At 42.3% G+C, this 21,881-nt stretch overlaps 1 protein-coding gene across 8 annotated transcripts in view; it reads left to right on the forward strand.

The window, feature by feature from the left end:
• The window catches only part of myt1la (myelin transcription factor 1-like, a), a 76,989-nt gene that overhangs the window by 7,297 nt on the left and 47,811 nt on the right, over positions 1-21,881 (forward strand). For all 8 annotated transcript variants that reach the window (XM_074616673.1, XM_074616676.1, XM_074616677.1 and 5 more), the window contains exons 2-5: positions 9,176-9,256; positions 9,360-9,414; positions 11,052-11,085; positions 16,471-16,533. In XM_074616673.1, the coding sequence (XP_074472774.1) occupies positions 9,360-9,414; positions 11,052-11,085; positions 16,471-16,533 (152 nt within the window). In that variant the 5' untranslated portion in view covers positions 9,176-9,256. The remainder of the gene's footprint in view (positions 1-9,175; positions 9,257-9,359; positions 9,415-11,051; positions 11,086-16,470; positions 16,534-21,881) is intronic.

Here is a 21,881-nt window from a genome sequence, read left to right on the forward strand (position 1 = left end):
AAACACACGGTACTGTTAGGTCAGGTAGGTTTAGGCAACAAAACCACCTTCAGGTTTAAGGTAAAACATCAAGGTTGGGCTTAAAATAAGTACGTAAACTAAGTAATATATGTACGGAAACAACGTAATACAACTACTACGGGAAACACAAACGTGATAATCGTCACTAACGTAACTTACAAAACAAAACATTGGCCTCGAACACGGGTCACCTGATTAAAAGTCCAGTGTTTGTTGGACTCATTCACCTCCTCACCCTCCCAACATAGGTGGTCTTTCTTGCTTTTTATTAGGGCTGTCAAAGAGTTAACATTAATAACGCGTTAACGCCACTAATGTCTTTAATGCATTAACGCAATCGATCTTTCGGAGGTTGTAGCGGCTCAGTTTTAAAGCTAGAGTGAAGATACTGGTGTCGCAAAGGAGGTTAAATAACACTCTAAATGTTGGTGAGGACAAACTGTCATGTCCATGTTCAAAGGGGTCCCTTGACCTCTGACCTCCAGATCAGTGAATGTAAATGGGTTCTATGGGTACCCACGAGTCTCCCCTTTACAGACATGCCCACTTTATGATCATCACATGCAGTTTGGGGCAAGTCATAGTCAAGTCAGCACACTGACACACTGACAGCTGTTGTTGCCTGTTGGGCTGCAGTTTGCCATGTTATGATGTGAGCATATTGTTTTATGCTAAATGCAGTACCTGTGAGGGTTTCTGGATCAATATCTGTTATTGATTTGTGTTGTTCATTGATTTACAATAATAAATATATACATGCATTTACATAAAGCAGCATATTAACCCACTCCCATGTTGATAAGAGGATTAAATACTTGACTAATCTCCATTTTAAGGTTCATTTAGAACAGATACAACAAATGCAATTAATTGCGATAAAATATTTGAATCGATTGACCTCACTACCTCACTAACTCTTACCATAACATTTATACGCGTTGGACGTGGATGCGTTTACATTGCAGTTAGTACAGGATACGCAGCGTACACATGACACGCGGAAATCAAGAAAGGCGTACTTATTGTACACTAAATTAGTTGCACATTATCGTGGCATTAATTCTCATGCGAACAGGCTGCGTTGTCAGAAGAATCATAATAAACTGATTTGATGTCTGATTACATATTAATCTTTTAACTTCCTGACACCTTCAACCAGGTGAAAAGGAGTAACATTCGATGTAAAACAAACTCAGCCTGCAGACGTTAAATATTGCGACTGTGTGCAGAAACTCGCAGTAGATGAGTTCCCGTTACGAGGTGAATATCCTCTGACAGAAGATAGTCTGAGGGCTGAAGAGGACTTTATCTCTTCTGAAGTGCTGACATGACACCCCCAGACCTGGTCATGGAGCCGGTGGTGGGTGAGCAGCAGGCCGGCGGTGCGTTCGTGTCCGGGGCCCTCTCACATTCCCATATTTACAGGGCTTAGAGGGTGAACATGAAGTGAAGCAGGGTTCATTATGGCCAGTAAATCCTGAAGGGGGCTTTTTCCAAGTTCATGTGTGGAGTGGCCACATGCATCCATCCAGTTATGGAAAATAGAAACGAGGAAATCCCAAAAAAAAGAGGAACTAAGAGTTTAATATTAGGTCATTTTAAATTTTCAAGGCCTCGAAAACAAGCGCAAAAACTTGATTATTATTTTTACAATTTTCCAGATTAAACAGAAAATGAATACATGACCCAGAGTGCTTTAAGACTGACTCTATAAAACAAGTGCAGGAATGTAATTTACCATGCTAATGCAGAACTCCCATAAGCTCTCATTGTTATTTAGCATGCAGTGTTGGGATGTCTGAATTCAGCTGTGATCGTATCTGCAGATCACAGTCAGCTGCTGCTGCTGCTGCTCGGGCTCTCTCTGTGATTGGTCAGAGGTTAATTGACGCGGCTAATCACCCGATCAGTCCAGTCTCCATGGAAACCAGGAGTGGGGCTGATGTACAGGAGGGAGTCGGGGGGGCCTTCACACCACGTAGGCTTAGCTGCTGCGGCTGATGCTTTTTGTGTCTGTGTGTTTTTACACCAGCGACTGTACAGACTGTACCGCTGAACCGTTTGTACTTCACAGGAAATGAAATGCATCAGAATGCAGCAGAATTCGTCACGAGGCAATTATGAATGTTTGTACCAAATTTGGTGCCAATCCATCAAGCAGGTGTTGAGCTATTTCACTGCGTAGCGACTACTATCAATTAAAGAGCCGCTAAGAGGTCGAAGTCGTCTCTTTACTGTGTGACTCGTTCCAAAAAGTCCAAATGTGTTTTACTGTTTATTAAATTAAAGGTAATACAAACAATAACTTAGGCTAACTGGAATAACGTGAAGTGACGGTCAACAGAAAATATCCACGCCTATCTCACCCTCTTTGTCTAACTCCCACGGTCCAAGTGAACAGGTAAACACAGGTGAAACCACACCCCGGTCCCAATTACCGGAAGTGATGATAACCAAAAGAACGTGTGCAGCCTAAACTAATTATTATAATAATAATAAACGACAGGCTAAATACACACTTTGGCTCCAACACACTGGATAAGTGAAACTTTTTGATTTGCAGTTGGCGCTTAAATGAAAAGTCAATGGATCACTAAAGTCTTTAGGATTCATCCATGTCTTCATAAATAATCAAGAATTTACACGTTGTATTTATGCACGACAAACTTTACTTTACTTTTAATTGTAAAGAAATGTTAAACGTTCCTCCGGTTCACTCTCCCTGTGTATGATGTCATCGACATGCGCCAGCAGCGCCAATCTCCGAAAGACAACAACAAAACGAAGCAGGCTGATGGCGAGGAAGAGCCAGACGAGCGAGAGATTTTCAAGCCGTGTTTGTGATCCAGCGTGTGGAAACATTTTGGCTTTTGCAAAAACGGGAGATGTCCTCGATAAATCACTCGCTGCTTGCAGAATATGCAAAGTCCAGATAAAATACAATGGCAACACGACCAATCATTCCACGCACCTACTGAGACACCAATATTATTGCTCTACCTTTTGCTTTGAAAATGAGAACAGAAGCAGCGGGTTAAACAACTGTTCATTTAACTTGAATAGAAGTTGGTTTATTTTATTTGTTTTGTTAAATATTGCACTGCCTTGTATCTGAGAACTGAAGCAGCGGGTCCTGAAGTTGCACTTTTTTATTATTTTCAAATAAAAGGGTATGTATTTTCCATTAATCAGTATGTTTACTTGTTTATATCCATAATTAATTTATCTCTGATTGAAGAAAAACTTGCATTGTCCAGGTATTTATTTCATTCTGATTGTTTTTCTGGCAAAAAAAAAGTTACCGTATCGATTTGAAGTCATTGAATCGTATCGTATCGCTCTAGATGAGCCAAATATGGTCTTTGAATCTTATCGGAACAATGGAAAGTGATACGTATCGTATCGATGTAAAAACGTATCGTTACACCCCTAACTACCATGGCTCAAAACTGTACACATTTTGTCACTTTATGCGTCACTCGTGTACGCAGTTTCTGTCCAGAATAACACACGTTGATGTGCAGACAGACCTGAAGCAGCTCTGCACCTCTGCCTCTCTCTCTCTGTTCACTTGTGTTGTTTGGTTTGTGCACTGCAGCGTCACATCACACACCAGGTGTTTCTGTTTGTTGGGGTTTGATAAAAGTGCTCTGCTGTAATAAAACACTGAGCTGCTGTCGGGCTCCGCTGCAAACACACACCTCACCTGGCTGGCATCATGTGTTTGTGTGTTTGGGCTCACAAACATTTGCCTGGGAGTGTTTGTGTCGTCGGCTCTGCAGGCATGAAACTGGAACATTTTCAGGGAGTTGTGACATACAAGCATTTTAAAACATTTTTAAGTGTGTAATTGAGTCCCACAGGTTGTTGGGTCATTTATGTTATCCGATCTGATCTGATAATTGGCTGGGAATGACTTTATAGACTAACCTGTGTTTTAGGTGGAAGTAAACAAACACTTGTAAATGTGCAAAAACACTTAAGTGTATCACCTTTTTTGCCAGTTATTGCCAAGAAATGTGTCCAGGAGATCCTGTAGGCCTTCCTACATATCGATGTATTGTCATATAAAACTGTTCAGCCCTCTTTTAATAGACGGCTAGAAGTCTTTTCTGCTGCAAATCACCCAAATCCAGCTTAACAAACTGCTCCAAAATTTAACAGAAGGCAAGATCTGCAAATCTCTGCACCATGAAGTCATTTTCATTTTTATTTCATCCCGAAATTCTTTGAGCGTCTCTTTCCAAAAACCACATGATCTGCATAGTTAACGTCACGCACCCAGGCCACAAAGAATTACTTCACTTTTTATAGTTCATATATTTTGATATATTTAATGAGATAACAGTGCAAGAAATCATGGATTGGTTTTGTTGGTTTATTATCAGAAGGTGTCATGCAAGCTAAATTACTAGACAGCACTTTCAGATCCATTGCGTGGAGGTCGCACAAACTGTGCTACGAAAATATTAATTTTATCTCATAATTAAGTCATAATGATTCCAAAAGCCTGTGTCAAAACCAATTTCAGACTAGTGTCTTTGAGACCGAAAAAAATCCACATTTACAAAAGAAACCTTCATCTCTTGGAGGGGGCGTAAATACTTGATTGGCTGGCAGGTGTCTATTATTTTTTTAATATTAATATTTGATATTTTTCAGGCACCATAGACATACAGGAGTTCTGACCAACAACAATTTAACCGGCGTTCTCAATCCAGCACAACATTACAAGGACATCCGGCGTGTCATGACGACGAATTTGAGGCTTTTCGTGTGTCATTTGTACGCCACGCAACAAAACTGTGGTAATGGCCACAGTAAGGTTATTGCAACAGAACCACTCACTTAGGTTTAGGGAAAACTAAAATAAGTACGTAAACTAAGTAAAATATGAACGGAAACAACGTAACACAAGTACGGAAAACAAGTCACAAACGTACCCAAAACACCTGTCACGAACCTCACAAAAAAAACATCACAAACGTAACTTAGAAAACAAAACACCGGTTTTGAACGCCGGTCTCCTGGTTGTAAGTCCTGTGTTTGTTGGACCCATCCCCCATCACTTTTTATTCCACGTCACTAGCTCTGAGCGTAGCACATTCACGCGGATGCGTTTACATTGCAGTCAGTACAGACTACATGGCGTACACTCGACACGCCAAAAGCAAGAACGGCGTTCTTATTGCGCGCTAAACGCCTTGCCCATTATTGTGTCATTCATACGCCTTTTCATGCAACTGGGCTGCTGAATCTGCACTGAAGTTATGTTAAACTTGGTTTGTCACTACTTCAAAAGTAATGACTTATTGATGTTTTTATAATTTTTTATATTATGAGTTGTACAAGATGAAAGCAACCCAAATAAACTAAACTAAGAACTAACTGACGGGTGAAACGTATCTAATAAAGTGAGTTAAACTGAAGACACACACTCTTTATACATAATAATACTCTCTGATGAAACTCCATCTGAGGGCATCTGTACACTTTGTTGTACATCATCGTTCACTTACTCATTATGTGTTTATTAAATGATCAGTTAGAGCAGAAAGAAAAAATGTGTGTGAAGTGTTGTGTTAGTTTTGGGCTACAGGGGGCGCTGCAGCCACCAGGCTTCAGTTCTAGAGAGAGAAATCACACAGGTACAGAGTGTTCTATATACTTCTATGGCAAAGTGGGTGAAGCTCTGCGCTGTTCTGTTAGTCTACATGTCTGTGTGTGTGTGTGTGTGTGCGTGAGTGTGCGTGCGTGTGTGTGTGTGTGTGTGTGTGTGTGTGTGTGTGTGTGTGTGAGTGTGTGTGTGTATAGGGGAGCTCTGCATCATATTGTACCAGACAGGCAGAGTGTCGGACTGAATACTAAACAGCAGGAAGCTCCTCTTCACACAGCGCCAACCCAGCCATATAGGACACTGTGACACACGCACGCACGCACGCACGCACGCACGCACGCACGCACGCACGCACTGACTACTCCAGCTTGTTCTTTTATTTTTTTGCTTTAATAATTCAGGTTAGTCTTCCATAACACCAAAAATAAATTAAATAACTTCTGTAAAAAACTTAAAAATGAGCATAATAGTAATACACAGTAGTATTATACGTTATTATATATAGATGTATTATGTACACCCACACACATGTGGTTGTACTTTTATACTTGTGAGGACTCCCTAGCACCGAAACCAAGTTTTAACCCCTCGAGGACCGGACAAAATGTCCCCACTTTGCAAAAATTTTCTTATTTTGCAAATATGACTGTACTCTTCTACAAATGTCCTCACTTTCCGAAAAGGTCCTCACTTTGTAAAATCTCGTGGCCCTCCCCCGCCAAAAAAAATCTCACTTTTTTTCATTAAACAAAAAGGTCCTGACTCTCCAATAATGTCCTCACTTTGCAAGTCATTTTACATAAATGTCCTGACAATCCAAAAGGTCCTCACAGTGACGCTCTAAAACTGGCATTGGTCCTCACAAAGATAGAAGAACAAGAATGCACACACACACACACACACACACACACACACACACACACACATGTACAGAGGCAGAACAAGGACACAGCCTATGGACACACATTAGTGATGACACACATACGTGTACACACTGGTGAGGTTAGTCCATCCTCTGCACGCACACACACACACACACACACACACACACACACACATGTACATGCATGCACACACTGCATCACACACACACACCCATTAAGTGTGCAGCCCACTCAGTCGTATAGTTTCCAGGGAGGTGGAGGATTTTTTCCTCTCTTGGCAGTGGAGGGAGAGAAAGACTATGTTTGATGTAAGTTGCGTTGGAGCCCGCTCAGTGGAGTGGCGGCCTCAGATGCACCCGTCCTCGGTACGCCGTGGCAACATAATGGGTAGTAGGCTGAGGGTTCAGGCGAGGCTGTCCAGATTTACATTTATATTAACGCTGCAGACCCCCCCCCCCCCAGAGCTACCCAAGCTGCACTGCAGCTGAGGAGAGAGCAGAGCGGCTGTGTTCACGTCTTCATCATCAAACCGTTGTTTCAGTGTCTCTTTTATGTTGCCGTTGGCAACGAAACGCTCCCAACAGAGATCTCGGGAGATTTTTGTGTTATTTAAAATTTTGAAAAAGAGCCAAAAAAATGCAGTGGTTTTATTTGGCATCTGTAATGTATTAACATTACAGTAATGTAATGTATTAACATTACAGTGGTCTTAATGATGACGATGATTAACAAGTGTCCAAAATCTCAATTTACTGCTGAGTGAACACGAGGGAATAGTCTCAGACACATTTATAGCAAGTAGGGTTCATCTGCAGAGCTCATCTAACCTGGTACAAAGAAGCAAAGATGTTTCTCTACTGTTTCCTTTATGTTCTGAAGCAGGTTGTTCTCACACACTGTTCATAGCTATACTCACTATGCACTATAATTCGTCTATATCAGGGGTCAGCAACCTGCAGCTCTTCAGCCTCTCTCCAGTGGCTCTCTGTGGATTTATAAAATAATTACTTGAAATTAATAAATGTTTTGTGTTTACATTTTCATCTTTATTTATCATTGTTGTAGGTCTATGGTACGACGGTATGACGGAGTATTAGGGCCACATTGAGGAATAAAGTCATAATATTATAAAGTAGTGATTTTACGTGTTATTTTCTTTTTTTCTCGTAGTATTCTGACTTTATTGTGTAAATCTCAGATGTGTTTTCCCTCAGTGTGGCCCTAATACTCCGTAGTACATTGTCTCTTTGGCCCTCACTGCATTAGACTGATATACTATATACTTAGACTATAAACTGTGTTACCTTCATCACAATTATCACATGTTTTGCGGCTCCAGACTTTTGATAGTAAAGGTTGCTGACCCCTGCTCTATATTCTACAATACATGCACCACAGAACGCCACAGGAGGTGTTTCCTACCGGTGGGCATCAGACTATATAACTCCTCCTTCTTCTGCAGGAAGGACGGCTGAAAACACCGGACACACTGAGAACAACAATAATATAAATATCATGTGCAATACTACTTTTTCCATTCTCATGTGCAATATCACTGTTCATCATGTGCAATGTTACTTCTTTTCTGTTTTTTTAACTTTAACTCCTTTTGAAATGTTTTTTAACTTATCTTATTTACTCATTTTACTAAATGTATCTTACTTTATTGTTATTCTATTAGGCACTGGTGCTAGAAATAGTACTTTTTATTTTATACACTTGAACTTGTTGTAATTTTTGAGCAATCTCTGGCACAAGAATTTCCTTCAGAATTAATGAAGTTCTATCTTATCGTATCTTATCTTATATCAGTTAGCGTGTATTTAACATAATCGTGAAAAGCAGAAGTTGACATGTGCGTCACTTGTTGCTGAACATTCGTAGGAAAACGCACAAAAAATATATTCAAAGTTGTGCTGAGCGTCACAAAAAAATATATAAGAAGATTATTTTATTTTTAGAAACCTGGATGTCCAAAGTCCATCCCTTCACTTCACAACTGTATTAATTATTGTTATTCACATTATTTTTTTTTGTTGGGAGTGTTTGCAGCATTATGAATTCCTAAAATGAAACTCTATAGCTCAAATGTCTGACTGTATTTGGAGTCTGGTACTAAAAATTAAATGAAATGTGATTCTACTAGTCGTAAGTTTCAAATCTTCTCGTTCTCTGTACGAAGACGTCTCGTCCTTTGAAGCAACCCGTCCTTTCAGGAGTAAGATAAATGCTGTAAAGGATTTCTTTTATCCATGTTGTTGGCCTTATTATGGGTTATTTGCCGTCTATGCTGCGGGTCACTAAAATGTTTTTAGCAGCGACTCTGTAAAACCTCTCCAAAGAAACACCTAATTGACTGAGTGAATGAAATGCTGTAAATCTTTTCAGTCTGTAAATCCTGAATGAAATGACATGTCACATTTTAAAATATCCACCCCAAAGAATTTGCAAATGGTATTTGGCAGGAGTCTCTCCGGTGTTGAAATGCCATTAAAATATTATATTTATATATTTCACAGAGACAAAAATGTTCAGAAGCTGCACACAGGAGGAGAGCAGGCCAGGGTTCAGCGTCTTGCTCAAGGAAACATAAGCAGAATAAAGAGCTGCGACGGGAACCTGACGACGTTTCTGTGTTTTATTGTTTTTGCAGATCATGACTCTGGAAGACGGCTTCTGAAACTCTGATTGGTACAAAGACTCTCCAGCTACAGGACCCCCGAGCTTTGACCAGGTAAAGGTCACAACCAGCTGGTGTTTGTGTCAGAAGGGATCTCCTATCGGTGGTAAACACATTTAATCATGTGACACGTTCTGTGTTGACTTGTCCTCTTCAGATGGAGGTGAATGCGGTTAAAAAACGCCATCGCACACGATCCAAAGGAGTCAGAGGTATGAACCTGTTTATATGCTTTCTGTTCTAATGCTGGACGTCGTAAACTCGTGGTTACGACACAGGAAGTCGTGTACACGATATGCTTGGCGTTCGAGTCGTGAGAACACCGCTGCTAGCAGTGGCGTAGGCAGAAATCACAGAGAAAATGAGGTGGGCCTGTCCCGTCCAACACCAAACATCTACTTAGAAGATTCTGAAAGGCAGACGGACACCAAAATAGGCCATGCACCACAGTTTAAAATCCTACAAGCCTTCATCATCATCATCATCATCAGAGGGAATGTTACAGGCACCTGACATTTACATTTATCTTCTTTCCACACTCTTGTTCAGCTTTGTTGACCTTGTTTTTAGCTATTTCCATCGTACAATGAGAGAAAAACAACCAGAGTCAGACTGCTGGTAGCCGACAGTATGTGTGTAGGTCTACTACTCATACCGGACGCCTTACTACGAAGCCAGTTCCTACCCACCCTGGGTATGATGAACTTGTCTTATCCTTACCTGGTTTAACTAACCCTAACAAACGAGATCACGCTTAGCGGTCCTACGACGCTGGTTATCAAATCTGTAAATCAACCCAGGGTTTCTCAGTCTGGCTGTGAGCGCGTTCACATGAACGGGGCGGTGTTTACAGCATCTGACCAATCACTGACATGGACTAGTCTACAGACTGCAGATAGGCAGAGCGGCACATTTTACAAAGGAAGAGTAAACTATATTAGACAAATACGAAGAAGTTAAACTCTTAATCAGACTAACAGTAACACAGCTGAAGCTGCCAAATGCAGGAAGAACAGCTGGTGAAAGAAAAAACTCCCGATGTGTGAATGCGTAAATTAACATACTTAATTAATTTAACGGAACACTCAAAAGTCAGATATAGTCGTCTAGATATAAATAGCTTTTAGATGTGTTATGGTTGAATGGATTGCACTTCATTATGCCCATTAACAACATCATGGCGTGTGTGACTATTTCAACCTTCATTCAGCTGCGTCCCGTCTCCGGCGGTGGGAAACGGACTCAAGACCAAGTAAACAAAAATAAATATAAAAATATAATTTAAAGAGGTGAACACCCGCAGCATAAATCCAGCTGTCCTTCCTGCATCTGTCAGTTTAAACTGTGTTGTTTTTAGTCTGATTATGATGGTAACTTCTTTGTATTTGTGTAATATTAGCATACGATCTGCACACCGAGCTCTGATTGGTCAGTAGGCGTTGCTTTTATACCAGTTGATCTCTCAGTTACCATGGCGATCTACCCAGCATCAGTTACCATGGCGATCTACCCCGGTAAGAAGTGATCCACCTTCGTAGGACGGAAAAAAACTAAAGGGTTAAACCCTGAAGTTACCTCGCTAACGCCAAATCCTGCTTCATATTACAGACCTCTGGACAATCAAGCTGATTCCGATCTGCATAAACAGCATAGCATAGCGCCCTCTTAACTTTTCTTGATAATGTTGAACGAACATCATATTGAACACATATTGTCTTAATACTAATCCACATTGTGTGAAACGCCATGTACAACAAATATAATATATATTATTAAAAGTTTATCACTGATTCGCTGCAGATTGTTGAAGTTATAACATGAATCTTTTTGTTTTGTCTCTTGTCTGAAGCCACCGTGGAAGCAGTGACACAGGAGTTATTCAGGTAGGTAAACCTCTGCTTCTCAAAGGTTGCACCTTGTCACAGATTATTTTTGTGACTTTTATTGTAGTTTGGCCAAACCTCCGGGCGTGGGGATTTATTACCTAACATATGCACCGTATGTATCAGAGCACATTTTGCAGAGAAAACTGCAGACATGTTACGATGTTTCATGTAATCTGTGGTATTTATTGCACACTAGAGACTTTTTTTTTACCGTGACTGTAGCCTTTAAAGCAACATACTGTAAGTAACCCAGTAAACAAAAGGCATCAAGGCCGGAGAGAAGCGTTGTCTTGAGGACAAACTCAGGGACTAAGTGTCCCTTGTCGTTCCATAAACTGTGAGCTTAATAGCTAATTACATAACTACAAATATGAAGGCACATTATTAAACTTTGTAAACAAGGAAAAACTGTCTGAAAACAATGACACTGGGCCCCCAGTTTGTACATCCTTGATTCCTTTTCTTGCCTCCTCTCCTCATGTCTTCATCCCGCCCACAGGGAGATGCGAGCAGAGAGGAGTCAAGGCAACAGGCTTTTAACGAACGAGACATCGTTTCCTCAGAGCCGTCATTTTAAAGCGACGTCAATTAAATATGACGTGTGTCACAGCTGCATCAGCTGTCCAGTGTTAATGTGTTATATTATCTCAGATGAGCAGAACAGTGTTAACAACAACGTATATATTTACTTTTAATTCAATTCACAACGTGGAATAATATGACAAGAATGTACGGATCTCATATTTTTATTTAACACACACACATATATATATATTATAATCTTTAGATATTTTATTATATTGATTGAACTGATTGATTTCTGGGTCACAAGCCAGAGGATCGAGGCGTGAGGAGACGAGGAGGCACAAGGAAAAGGAGGGAAAAGGAAACAATAAGAAAGACGTAGGAGTCCTGAGAGCAGCAACACTGCGAAATAAAAAGATGCTGTGCATTGGAAATGTCAGAAACATGTATTTAAAGTAAAATAAATAGGCTAGAAGTTAAAGTATAGCAACCTACAAAGACACCACTGGATTAAATATTTGCTTTTATGCAGATGATAGAGTTCTGTTTAGTCCAGCAGTCAGCAGCCTTTACTATCAAAAGAGACATTTTAGGCAAAAAAATAAATCTGTCTGGAGCCGCAAAACATGTGATCATTGTGATGAAGGTAACACAGTTTATAGTCTAAGTATATAGTATATCAGTCTAATGCAGTGAGGGCCAAAGAGACAATGTACTACGGAGTATTAGGGCCACATTGAGGGAAAACACATCTGAGATTTACAGAATAAAGTCATAACTTTATGAGTAAAAAAGTCATATTACGAGAATAAAGTCATAACTTTACTACAAAAAGTTGTAACATTATGAGAAAAAAAAGAAAATAACACGTAAAATTACTACTTTATAATATTATGATTTTATTCTCGTAATATCAGATTTATTTTTTTTCCCTCAATGTGGCCCTAATACTCCGTCTTACCAGAGACCTACAACAATGATAAATAAAAATGTAAATGTAAACAAAAAAACAGCCTAAAAGTCCCCAGGGAGCCGCTGGAGAGGCGCTACAGAGACGCAGGTTGCTGACCGCTGGTTTAGTCCTAGTTCACATTCACGTTTGAAACCGTGGTACTCTCCAAAACGATGGATTTGCTTGATATTTATTGGTGGATTGATGCAGAAATTGCAGAAGTGATACCAGATTTTGAGCCGAAGAGGGAGCTGAGCTCGAAGGCATACCGTCATCCAGTATAGCGCGTTAATACGTTTCCCCACGGTTTCCACTTTCAGTCTAATTCCACCAATAATTCATCTCGTTTTCATGATTTACTACATTTTGCGTCCTGACTGGAGAAACGCAGCGGCAGCAGCTGCTGACAGTAAATGCTGAATATCACCGCTACCTGTGTGTGTTTCTGCTTCACTTAATCTCATTTAGTAAAACTGACAAATATCGGTGTGTGCAGCAGATTACGGTTGAACTCAGTCGGATCCAGGTCAACGCTTTACTGTAAACAACATGTCCTGTCTGCGCCGTGCGCACCCCGAGCAGCTCAGCATGATTCACCCACAATTTAAATGTGATGGGCAGCACCCACTAGCACCCAGCACCCAGCATCACCCAGCAGCACCCATCACCCAGCACCCAGCACCCAGCAGCACCCAGCACCCAGCAGCACCCAGCAGCACCCAGCAGCACCCAGCAGCACCCAGCAGCACCCAGCAGCACCCAGCAGCACCCCAGCACCCAGCAGCACCCAGCAGCACCCCAGCACCCAGCACCCAGCAGCACCCATCACCCAGCACCCAGCAGCACCCAGCACCCAGCAGCACCCAGCAGCACCCAGCAGCACCCAGCACCCAGCAGCACCCAACACCCAGCAGCACCCAGCAGCACCCAGCAGCACCCAGCACCCAGCAGCACCCAACACCCAGCAGCACCCAGCAGCACCCAGCAGCACCCAGCACCCAGCAGCACCCAGCACCCAGCAACACCCAGAACCCAGCACCCAGCAGCACCCAGCACCCAGCAACACCCAGCACCCAGTAGCACCCAGCACCCAGTAGCACCCAGCACCCAGCACCCAGCAGCACCCAGCAGCACCCAGCAGCTATAAGCTATATGCTATAAGCATGCCACGAGCTGTCATTGAAAACTTTTCATCAGTTTTACTTTGTTTCCATCCCAGTCACGACTAATCTGACTAATCTGACTAATCTGACTAATCTGACTAATCCGAGGGATAAACATATAAATTAATTTGTCTTTGTGGTAGATTTAAGGGGAAAGAAGACATGTGGTCGCGGTATTAAAAGTCCTCCATGATTTAAATGTTAATTGCTAAATAAACTCATCACATCTGTCAGCTCAGTGGGAAACTTTAACTTTAAGTGATGTTTGTCCTGCTGGCTGAGGGGCTAAAGAGGGAGATACTGCAACACACTCAATTTGAGGTGAATCAAGTTTGAGCTTCAGTAGCTCCGGAGCGTTCAGACGCTGCCTTCCTCACTTTAGAGAAGTGAGTCAAAGTCTCTTCTCTGCGCTGATGTTGACTTCAATAAGTGAAACAGATGAAGATGAAGAAAAACAACTCTGGAGTCTGAAACTTCCTGACTGACAAATATTCAGTTGCTTTGGAAACGAGAGGAAGTTTCCCTCCACAGAGGAGACTGATGAGGAAGAGGAAGAGGAAGAGGAAGAGGAAGAGGAAGAGGAAGAGGAAGAGGAAGAGGAAGAGGAAGAGTGAGAGGAGGGTTTAAACGTTGCACTGAGGCATTCTGGGCATTTTACGCATGACTGGAAAGTCTTTTTGACACGCACACACGCAAGCACGCACGCACGCACGCACGCACGCACGCACGCAGCTGTGTTGGGATCAATACAACCCAATCAGTCTCTGCTTCCTGACTGATTGATGAGCCGCCTCACCTTGAACGAACCGCCTCCTCTTCCTCACTTTTCCTCCTCTCTCTCTCCTCAAATTGTCTTTTCTTTCTTTCCTCTTCCTCTTGCTCTTCCTCCTCTCTCTCTCACCTCATCATGTCTTTTCACCCTCCCTTCTCCTCTTCCTCCTGTTCTTCCTCCTCTCTCTCCTTCTCATCATGTCTTCTTTTGATCTTCCTTCTTTTTCCTTCTCTCTCTCTCTCTCTCTCTCTCTCTCTCTCCTGATCATATCTCTTCCTCCTGTTCTTCTTCCTCCTTTTTTCCTCCTCTCCCTCTCATCATGTTTTTTCTTCCTCTCCTCTTCCTCCTGTTCTTTCCCCTCTTTCTACGATACTTTGGCTCTCTCCTCTTCTCCTTCTTTCTCCCCCTGCTTCTATTTCTTCTCCTCTTCTTCGTCCTCCTCCTCCTTCTATATTCCTTGTAGTTATCCTCTTTTACCTCATCCTCTTCCTCCTTTACCTCCTTGCCTTTCTCCTCTTTCTCCTCTTTCTCATCTCCTTCATCTCCTTCCTTATCTTCCTCCTCCTCCTCTCCCTCTCCCTGCACTCGTGATGTTATAAATCCTCCCATGTACAGTATCTCGGTGCAGCTCTGGTTTTAGCCTGCAGTAACGGGGTGTGTGGATCAGGTGATGTTGGGTGGAGGTGGGTGGAGCTCTGCAGTGTGTGTGGGGGGGGTCAGAGGTCGTGGGTGTGGAGTCCCTGAAGCCAGGCGGCGTGCGTCGGCTGGCAGTCTGCGTGTCTTCGGGGCAGAGCGGCCTGAACGCTGCAGCGGAGTGACTCAGAGCTCTGGAGGAATCTGCTGCCGACTGCAGCCGCGATACAGAAACATCAACAACAACAACAACATCCAGACAGAAACACTTCAACCTGCTGCTGAATGAGACGCTTCCTCCACTTCACTCACATCTCTATAGCATCACGCTCATCTGCAACCTGGACTACAGAAAGACCCGTTTAACCTCGTCTCATATTTATTAACCTCAGGCTAACAGGAAGTCTGGAAGACTGAAAACAGCAACACAAGAGGCAGCGTTGGTGTTGGTTCATGGTCAGGGTTAACACATCCCAACTCGTCAAATACCGACGCCACGTCAGCGGCCCGACGCTTCAACAGGCTGTCTGAATGACACGATAAAGCATAAGGAAAAAGCGTGCATTTAGAACGCCGTTCTTGCTTTTGGCGTGTCATGTGTACGCCATGTAGTCTGGACTGACTGCAATGTAAACGCATCCACCTAAATATATTACACTTACAGCTAGTGATGTAGAATAAAAAGTGATGGTGGATGGGTCCAACAAACACAGGACTTTAAACCAGGAGACCGGTGTTCAAGGCCGGTGTTTTATTTCGTAAGTTACGTTTGTGACTTTTTTTTTGTGACATTTGTGACTTGTTTTCCGTACTTGTGTTACATTGTTTACGTTCATATTTTACTTAGTTTACGTACTTATTTTAAGCCCAAGCATGATGTTTAACTGCGGACGTTACCGTAGTTTTGTTGCGTGGCGTACAAATGACACGCGAAAAGCCTAAAATGCGTCGGCTTGACACGCCGGATGTATTTGTAATGTCGTGCTATTTATGCGCCGTCCTGTGAGATTGGGTTGGATTGAGAACGTTGGTTAAATTGTTGTTGTTCAGAACTCCTGTATGTCTATGGTGCCTGAAAAATATGAAATGATAATATAAAAAAATAATAGACACCTGCGTAAATATGCTACACTGAGCGCTAGTGACGTAGAATAAAAAGAGAGGGAGACTGCTGATGGTGGGCGGGAAGGGAACATCAACCAGGACAAGGTGTTTTATTTTGTAAGCTATGTTAGTGACGTTTATCACGTGTTCTGTAGTGATGTTTGTGATGTGTTTTCTGTACTTATGTTACGTTCTTTCTTTGTGTCCTGACCATGTGTGTGTTTCCTCCTCAGCTGTCCCACGCCGGGCTGTGATGGCAGCGGTCACGTCAGCGGGAAGTACGCCAGACACCGCAGGTACGAACCCCTCAACGTACTTTGTACTCTGATAATGAAGTTATCATTTAGACAGCTCTTTGAGTCGATGATTTCTAGGTGTCGAAGGAACTTTGGATGGAAGGATATTAAGGACATTTTCCTGTAGAACTGTTTGGTCATAATGTTCTTCTTTAATACCGCTGTGTTTCTGGTTTTCTCTGCTGCTGTAGAATCATTCTCTTGTGCTCAAAGCATTTTTTAGGTCTAAGAAATGATTTAATTCTGAATGAAGCGTTGGCTGAGGTCCAAGGTCGTCTTAAAGTTTGGGCTGTAAAATGAGATCTGATGCATCGTGTTAAAAAGGATGAATTCTTTCTGTGGCATTTAGAGGCTGGTCGGGTCCAGACATCGAGGACACCATGGTCATGTCTTGGGTATTTTTTCTGGTATTTTCTTTTACAGATTTAACAACCTGACAAGGATATATAATTATAACAAATTAGACTATAAAGACTGATTCTGACAAATTTGACTCTTTTTGGGCACAAAAACATGCACATCAATATATTTTTTTTAACCGTTGTTTTTGTCATGAACACTTTCTGAAACCCATCCAGATTATTACGCAGTGAAAAGTGACATTTTTTTGCCGGAACAAGGTCCATTTTCTGAGCTTTCGCACAGCTTTCGCACAGCGAATAACAGCATCAACCAATCATGTTGTGCGGAGCGGGTTGAGTTGTGTCCGTATTTATGAAACAACAACACAGAGGCTCCGTAGTCCGAACCAAGACGGCAAACTTTATTACTCCTTTCAACCTTGACAAACGCAATCCACTTCTTCTGTTCTTATTTTCACAATAAAAGCCCTAGACATATAACATTTGCAGGTGAGAATTTCAAACTCAGTCTCCGCGGCAGTTTGTGAAAGAATCACAAAATTTAATCTATTTGATTTGTGCACATAGACACAAATTTCTCTCTTTTTTTGTGACGCGCAGCTCAACTTTCAACAAAGTATTTTTTGTGCATTTTCCTTCGAATGTCCAGTCTTTTCAAAATAAAACGACTTAGTTAAGTTTAGGAAAAGATGGTGGTTTGGGTTAAAATGTCTCCGGAAGTGCCGTAACTTATGTTAAGTTAAGTTACGTGACAAATTAATCAACGTTCACTTCTGGCCTCACACGGGGCACCAACAGCGGCCTCCCGGGGAAAAGTCCTGCATTTTTTGACCCACCCGTCCACCTCCTCCCTACGCGGCGTTTGCCGCCTTTTATACTTCCTGATTCACAATTACTTGGATTAAATATGAATTGATTTTGTGTTGACCATTATGAAAAAAAAAATTATATTTATGTCTATGTACACAAATAAATACATACAATTTCGTGACTATTTCACAAACTACTGTGCGGCTCGGGGCTGGAATTTCGTATTTTCGTGTTGTTTATTCGTCACGCCCCCGCTGTGTAAAATCCTTTAGAATAAAGTGGATTTATTATTTTTTTTGTTTGAAGCAACATTCAGATCATCATGTAGAGAGATAACAATTACAGAAAATAGAACTAAATGAACAAAAAGTAAAAAAAAAAAAAAAAGTCAAATAATGAAAACATTTCAGACTTTTCTTGTAAAAAAAGAAACTATTAGGTGGGTGGGGTTGGCTGTGGGGTTGGCTGTGGCGCCGCAGGCTTCAAACGTCTCACTCAGCAGCTCAGAAACCGAATCGTACCGACAATAAATGAGCTCACGTCACGCTTTGAAAACCTCCTGGATTGGCAGCGTTTGCAGGTCGCAGCCTCCAGCTCAGTAAATCCGGCGCTCTGTCACAGGGCCGCCGATAGAAAACCAATCAGGCAGAGTCTGGAGCTGTGATGGCTGCAGGTCACAGCGACCGATGGTTGTCCGTCCTGCCGCCCGAGGGGGGGTTTGGACTGCTGGATGGGTTCTGCTTCAGATCTGTCGCCTTTTGGAAACGGTGAATTACCAACAAACGCAGGGGGTCGCGGCAAAAAGTGACGCTCTGTACGAGTAATTTCAGCTCGAGTCCAGTGCTGAAATCTGAAGTCTAAATATGATCTTATTTTTCTACAATAATCTGCACAAATCCAGGTCGAAACATCACGAATCTTATAAAACAGGTGACTTCAAAGCAGGTGCACGTTGAAGTGGACCACAGAGGTTTTAAAATATCATTTGAAGGCTGAATAGGAGGCTGTGGAGGAGGACGTGTTTTTTATTTGGCGTATTTCAAGTAAAACAATCAGATTTAAACCTCCATTATGAAATCAAAGCACTCGTCGAGATGTTTTGAGGTTATTTTGGAGCATCTCTATGGAGGCTGGTGTGCGTGGGAGGCTGGCACATAGAGGTTGCACGGCTCAGGACAGCGGTGGTTTGACGCCCGAGGTAACGGAGAGATAATGAGAAGGGCAGGATGGCGAATCGCTGGCAGAGCAGACTGATGGTGCTGCAAAAGGGCACAGAGACTCTCAGGAAAATTCTGCATCAGGGGTGCGTTCGGAGAGTCAAACTCCACAATAAGAGCTCTGATATTCACATCTTTAAAAGGATAAAGACAGAGTGTTTGTGAGTTTCTTTATGATTCTTTCTTTTGATCATCACATGATCGTCATCAGCAGACGGAGTTGCCCAGGTGTCACAAAACTGTTCATGTTTTCTCCGAACACTTTGAGGACTTCTCATCCATGTTGGCTTAAAAAGCCGAGGCTCAAAGTTCTTTCTTGACGGTGGAAACAAGCGGTAACAATCTCACCGCAGGACCGTCTTCCCTTTCATCGTCTCTCATAAACAGTCGTGCTGACAAATTTACTGAAGTGACAGAGAAGGAAAGACAGAAACTCATAGATCCAGACAGAGAGAGAGAGAGAGAGGAAGAAGTAGGTTGTCTGATGTCTCCCTCTCCGAGGAAACGACGGCTGAATCACTTAATCAGTTAATCATCAGCTGATCACAGGAGTGTACAGTACACACAAACGTCTGATTTCACAGAGACACAGCAGAGAGGGAGAACACAGCATCTGCACAATCACTTTTTCTTTTTTTTAAATTCCTTTCTATACAGGTTGAGAAGTTTCCTCCGACTCCACCAAACATTAATCATTCGTGTCTAACTTTCTTTATTTGACATAAGCGTCTTCCCCAGAGTCAGTTTCCTCTCAGCGTGTGCAGAAGCCTGCAGAGAAAGGTCCAGGCAAAAACGACACGATGATTCGCGAGGCATTTAGCGTTCAATAACAACGACGTTCTTGCTTTTGGCGTGTCATTTGTACGCCATGTATAGTCTGTAGTGACTGCTATGCAAACGCATCCATGTAAATATACTACACTTAAGTTAGAGAGACTATTTATGGCAACACAGTCTGGAAGTTTGGGAAATTTAATCTATTTGATTCGTGTACATAGACACGAATTTCCCTTTTTTTTTGTGACGCTCAGCACGACTTACAACAACGTATTTTTTGTACATTTTCCTACAAATGTTCAACAACACGTGACGCATGTGTCAATTTTCTCTCCAGTCTTTTCAAAATAAAATTTTGTTAGGTTTAGGAAAAGATCGACTCGGTTAGGATTAGGCAACAAACTACTTAGTTTGTAGTAAGTAAGAAAGGATGGTGGTTTGGGTTAAAATACCTCAGGAAGAGCTCTAACTTGAGAACGGAAGTTATGTGACAAATAAATCAACGTTGACTTCTGGTTTCACACGGGACACCAACAGCGGTATCCTGGTGAAAGTCCACCATCCACTGTGGCGTTCGCCTCTCTTTATACTTACCGGTTCACAATTATGTGGATTACATACAAATATCCGCGGGAGAGGAGGACAACGCGGGATTTTCAACCAGGAGACCGCTGTTTTGTTTTGTAAGTTATAGGTTTGTGATGTATTATCTGTCCTTATTTTAAGCACGACCATGATGTTTTTTTCCTAAACCTAACTAAGTGGTTTTGTTGACTAACCTTAACTGGGGACATTACTGTAGTTTTGGTTTTTATTATCTCTTTATTTTTTAAGGGTGCTTTTTCAAAGATTTTAACAACAGAAAAAGGCGAAAACCACATAAAAGGAGCATGGTCGATTCAGGGTCAAACTTCACCCCCCTTGCCTTCATGATAGAATGACAACCAATACAACGTTAGAACGGCGAGATTTTCAGCTTTCCATCGGTGTGTTTATCTTTTCATCAGTAGTAAAATTGACAGAGATATCGCTGGATAAAGTCGGCAGTAACCTCTAGTCACAGGTCCTAAACTCCTGCTTGATTTATGCAGTTAGTGAGTCGTATCAGAGCATCAGAACACAGCATCAATGAATCCTCTATATTATACCGTCGGCATGCGGTGGAAGTCTGGAGTCTGACGGATCTGTTCATGTAATTTATTGACAATAATAAAACGACAGAATATAGGCGCCTATTGTCCTTATTAGCCTAAAATACCTTGTGGTCTGAGAGCCAATCACAACGTTCCTCCACCTCTTCCTGCTGGGATCTATAACTTCATGAAGCAGAGACTCAGTCGGAGCTGTGTGGCTGAATGAGTTGGAGGGAGGATGGAAGGGTTGGGGGGGGGGGTTCAAAGTCATTGTCTCCCCCCCTCTTTCTTTCTTTCTTCCTCCCCTACCTTCCTTTGTCTCTCTCTCTCTCTCTCTCTCTCTCTCTCTCTCTCTCTCTCTCTCTCTCTCTCTCTCTCTCTCTCTCTCTCGCTCTCTCTCTCTCTCTCTCTCTCTCTCTCTCTCTCTCTCTCTCGCTCTCTCTCTCTCTCTCTCTCTCTCTGGAGGATGTCACCATGGCGACAGCACCGTACGGATGCTGCAGTATGAGGACCAGGAGGGATGCAGCCTGTCTCCCATGGCAACCGCTAGTATAGGATGTGAACATCGTGTCGCCCACATTACCCCTCCCCCCCTCGCCACCACCCATTCTCTTATACATCCCCGGCCCCCCTCCACCACCACCACCACCACCACCACCTCCCAGTACTCCCCTCTGTTGGTGCCAAAGCGTTGCCACGGCGATGAGTGCTGGCACGTGGCGTTGCCGGGGGCAATGATTCCACCTAACCACACATACCTAGATGTAATTATCACACTGCAGCTGGTATTTCTGTCTCACTCTCCTCACTGACACCAACATCTTTATTTAAATGTGATGATGTTTAAAATAATCTTCAGACATCTAAGTTAATGATTTTAATTTCTATTTTCATTAATGAAGAAGTGGAGAGTTTATTATTAGAAATGGATAAATTTAAATTTACTTCTAGTGGTCGATCACGAAGAGACCACAGTCGCAGAAAAATACCTGTTTTGTGATTGGCTGCCGGGGCCTCAAACATCCTGTAGTTCAGCTCTAAAGAAGAGC

This window comes from Sebastes fasciatus, chromosome 18 (genome assembly GCF_043250625.1).
Source record: "Sebastes fasciatus isolate fSebFas1 chromosome 18, fSebFas1.pri, whole genome shotgun sequence".
Lineage (NCBI taxonomy): Eukaryota > Metazoa > Chordata > Actinopteri > Perciformes > Sebastidae > Sebastes > Sebastes fasciatus.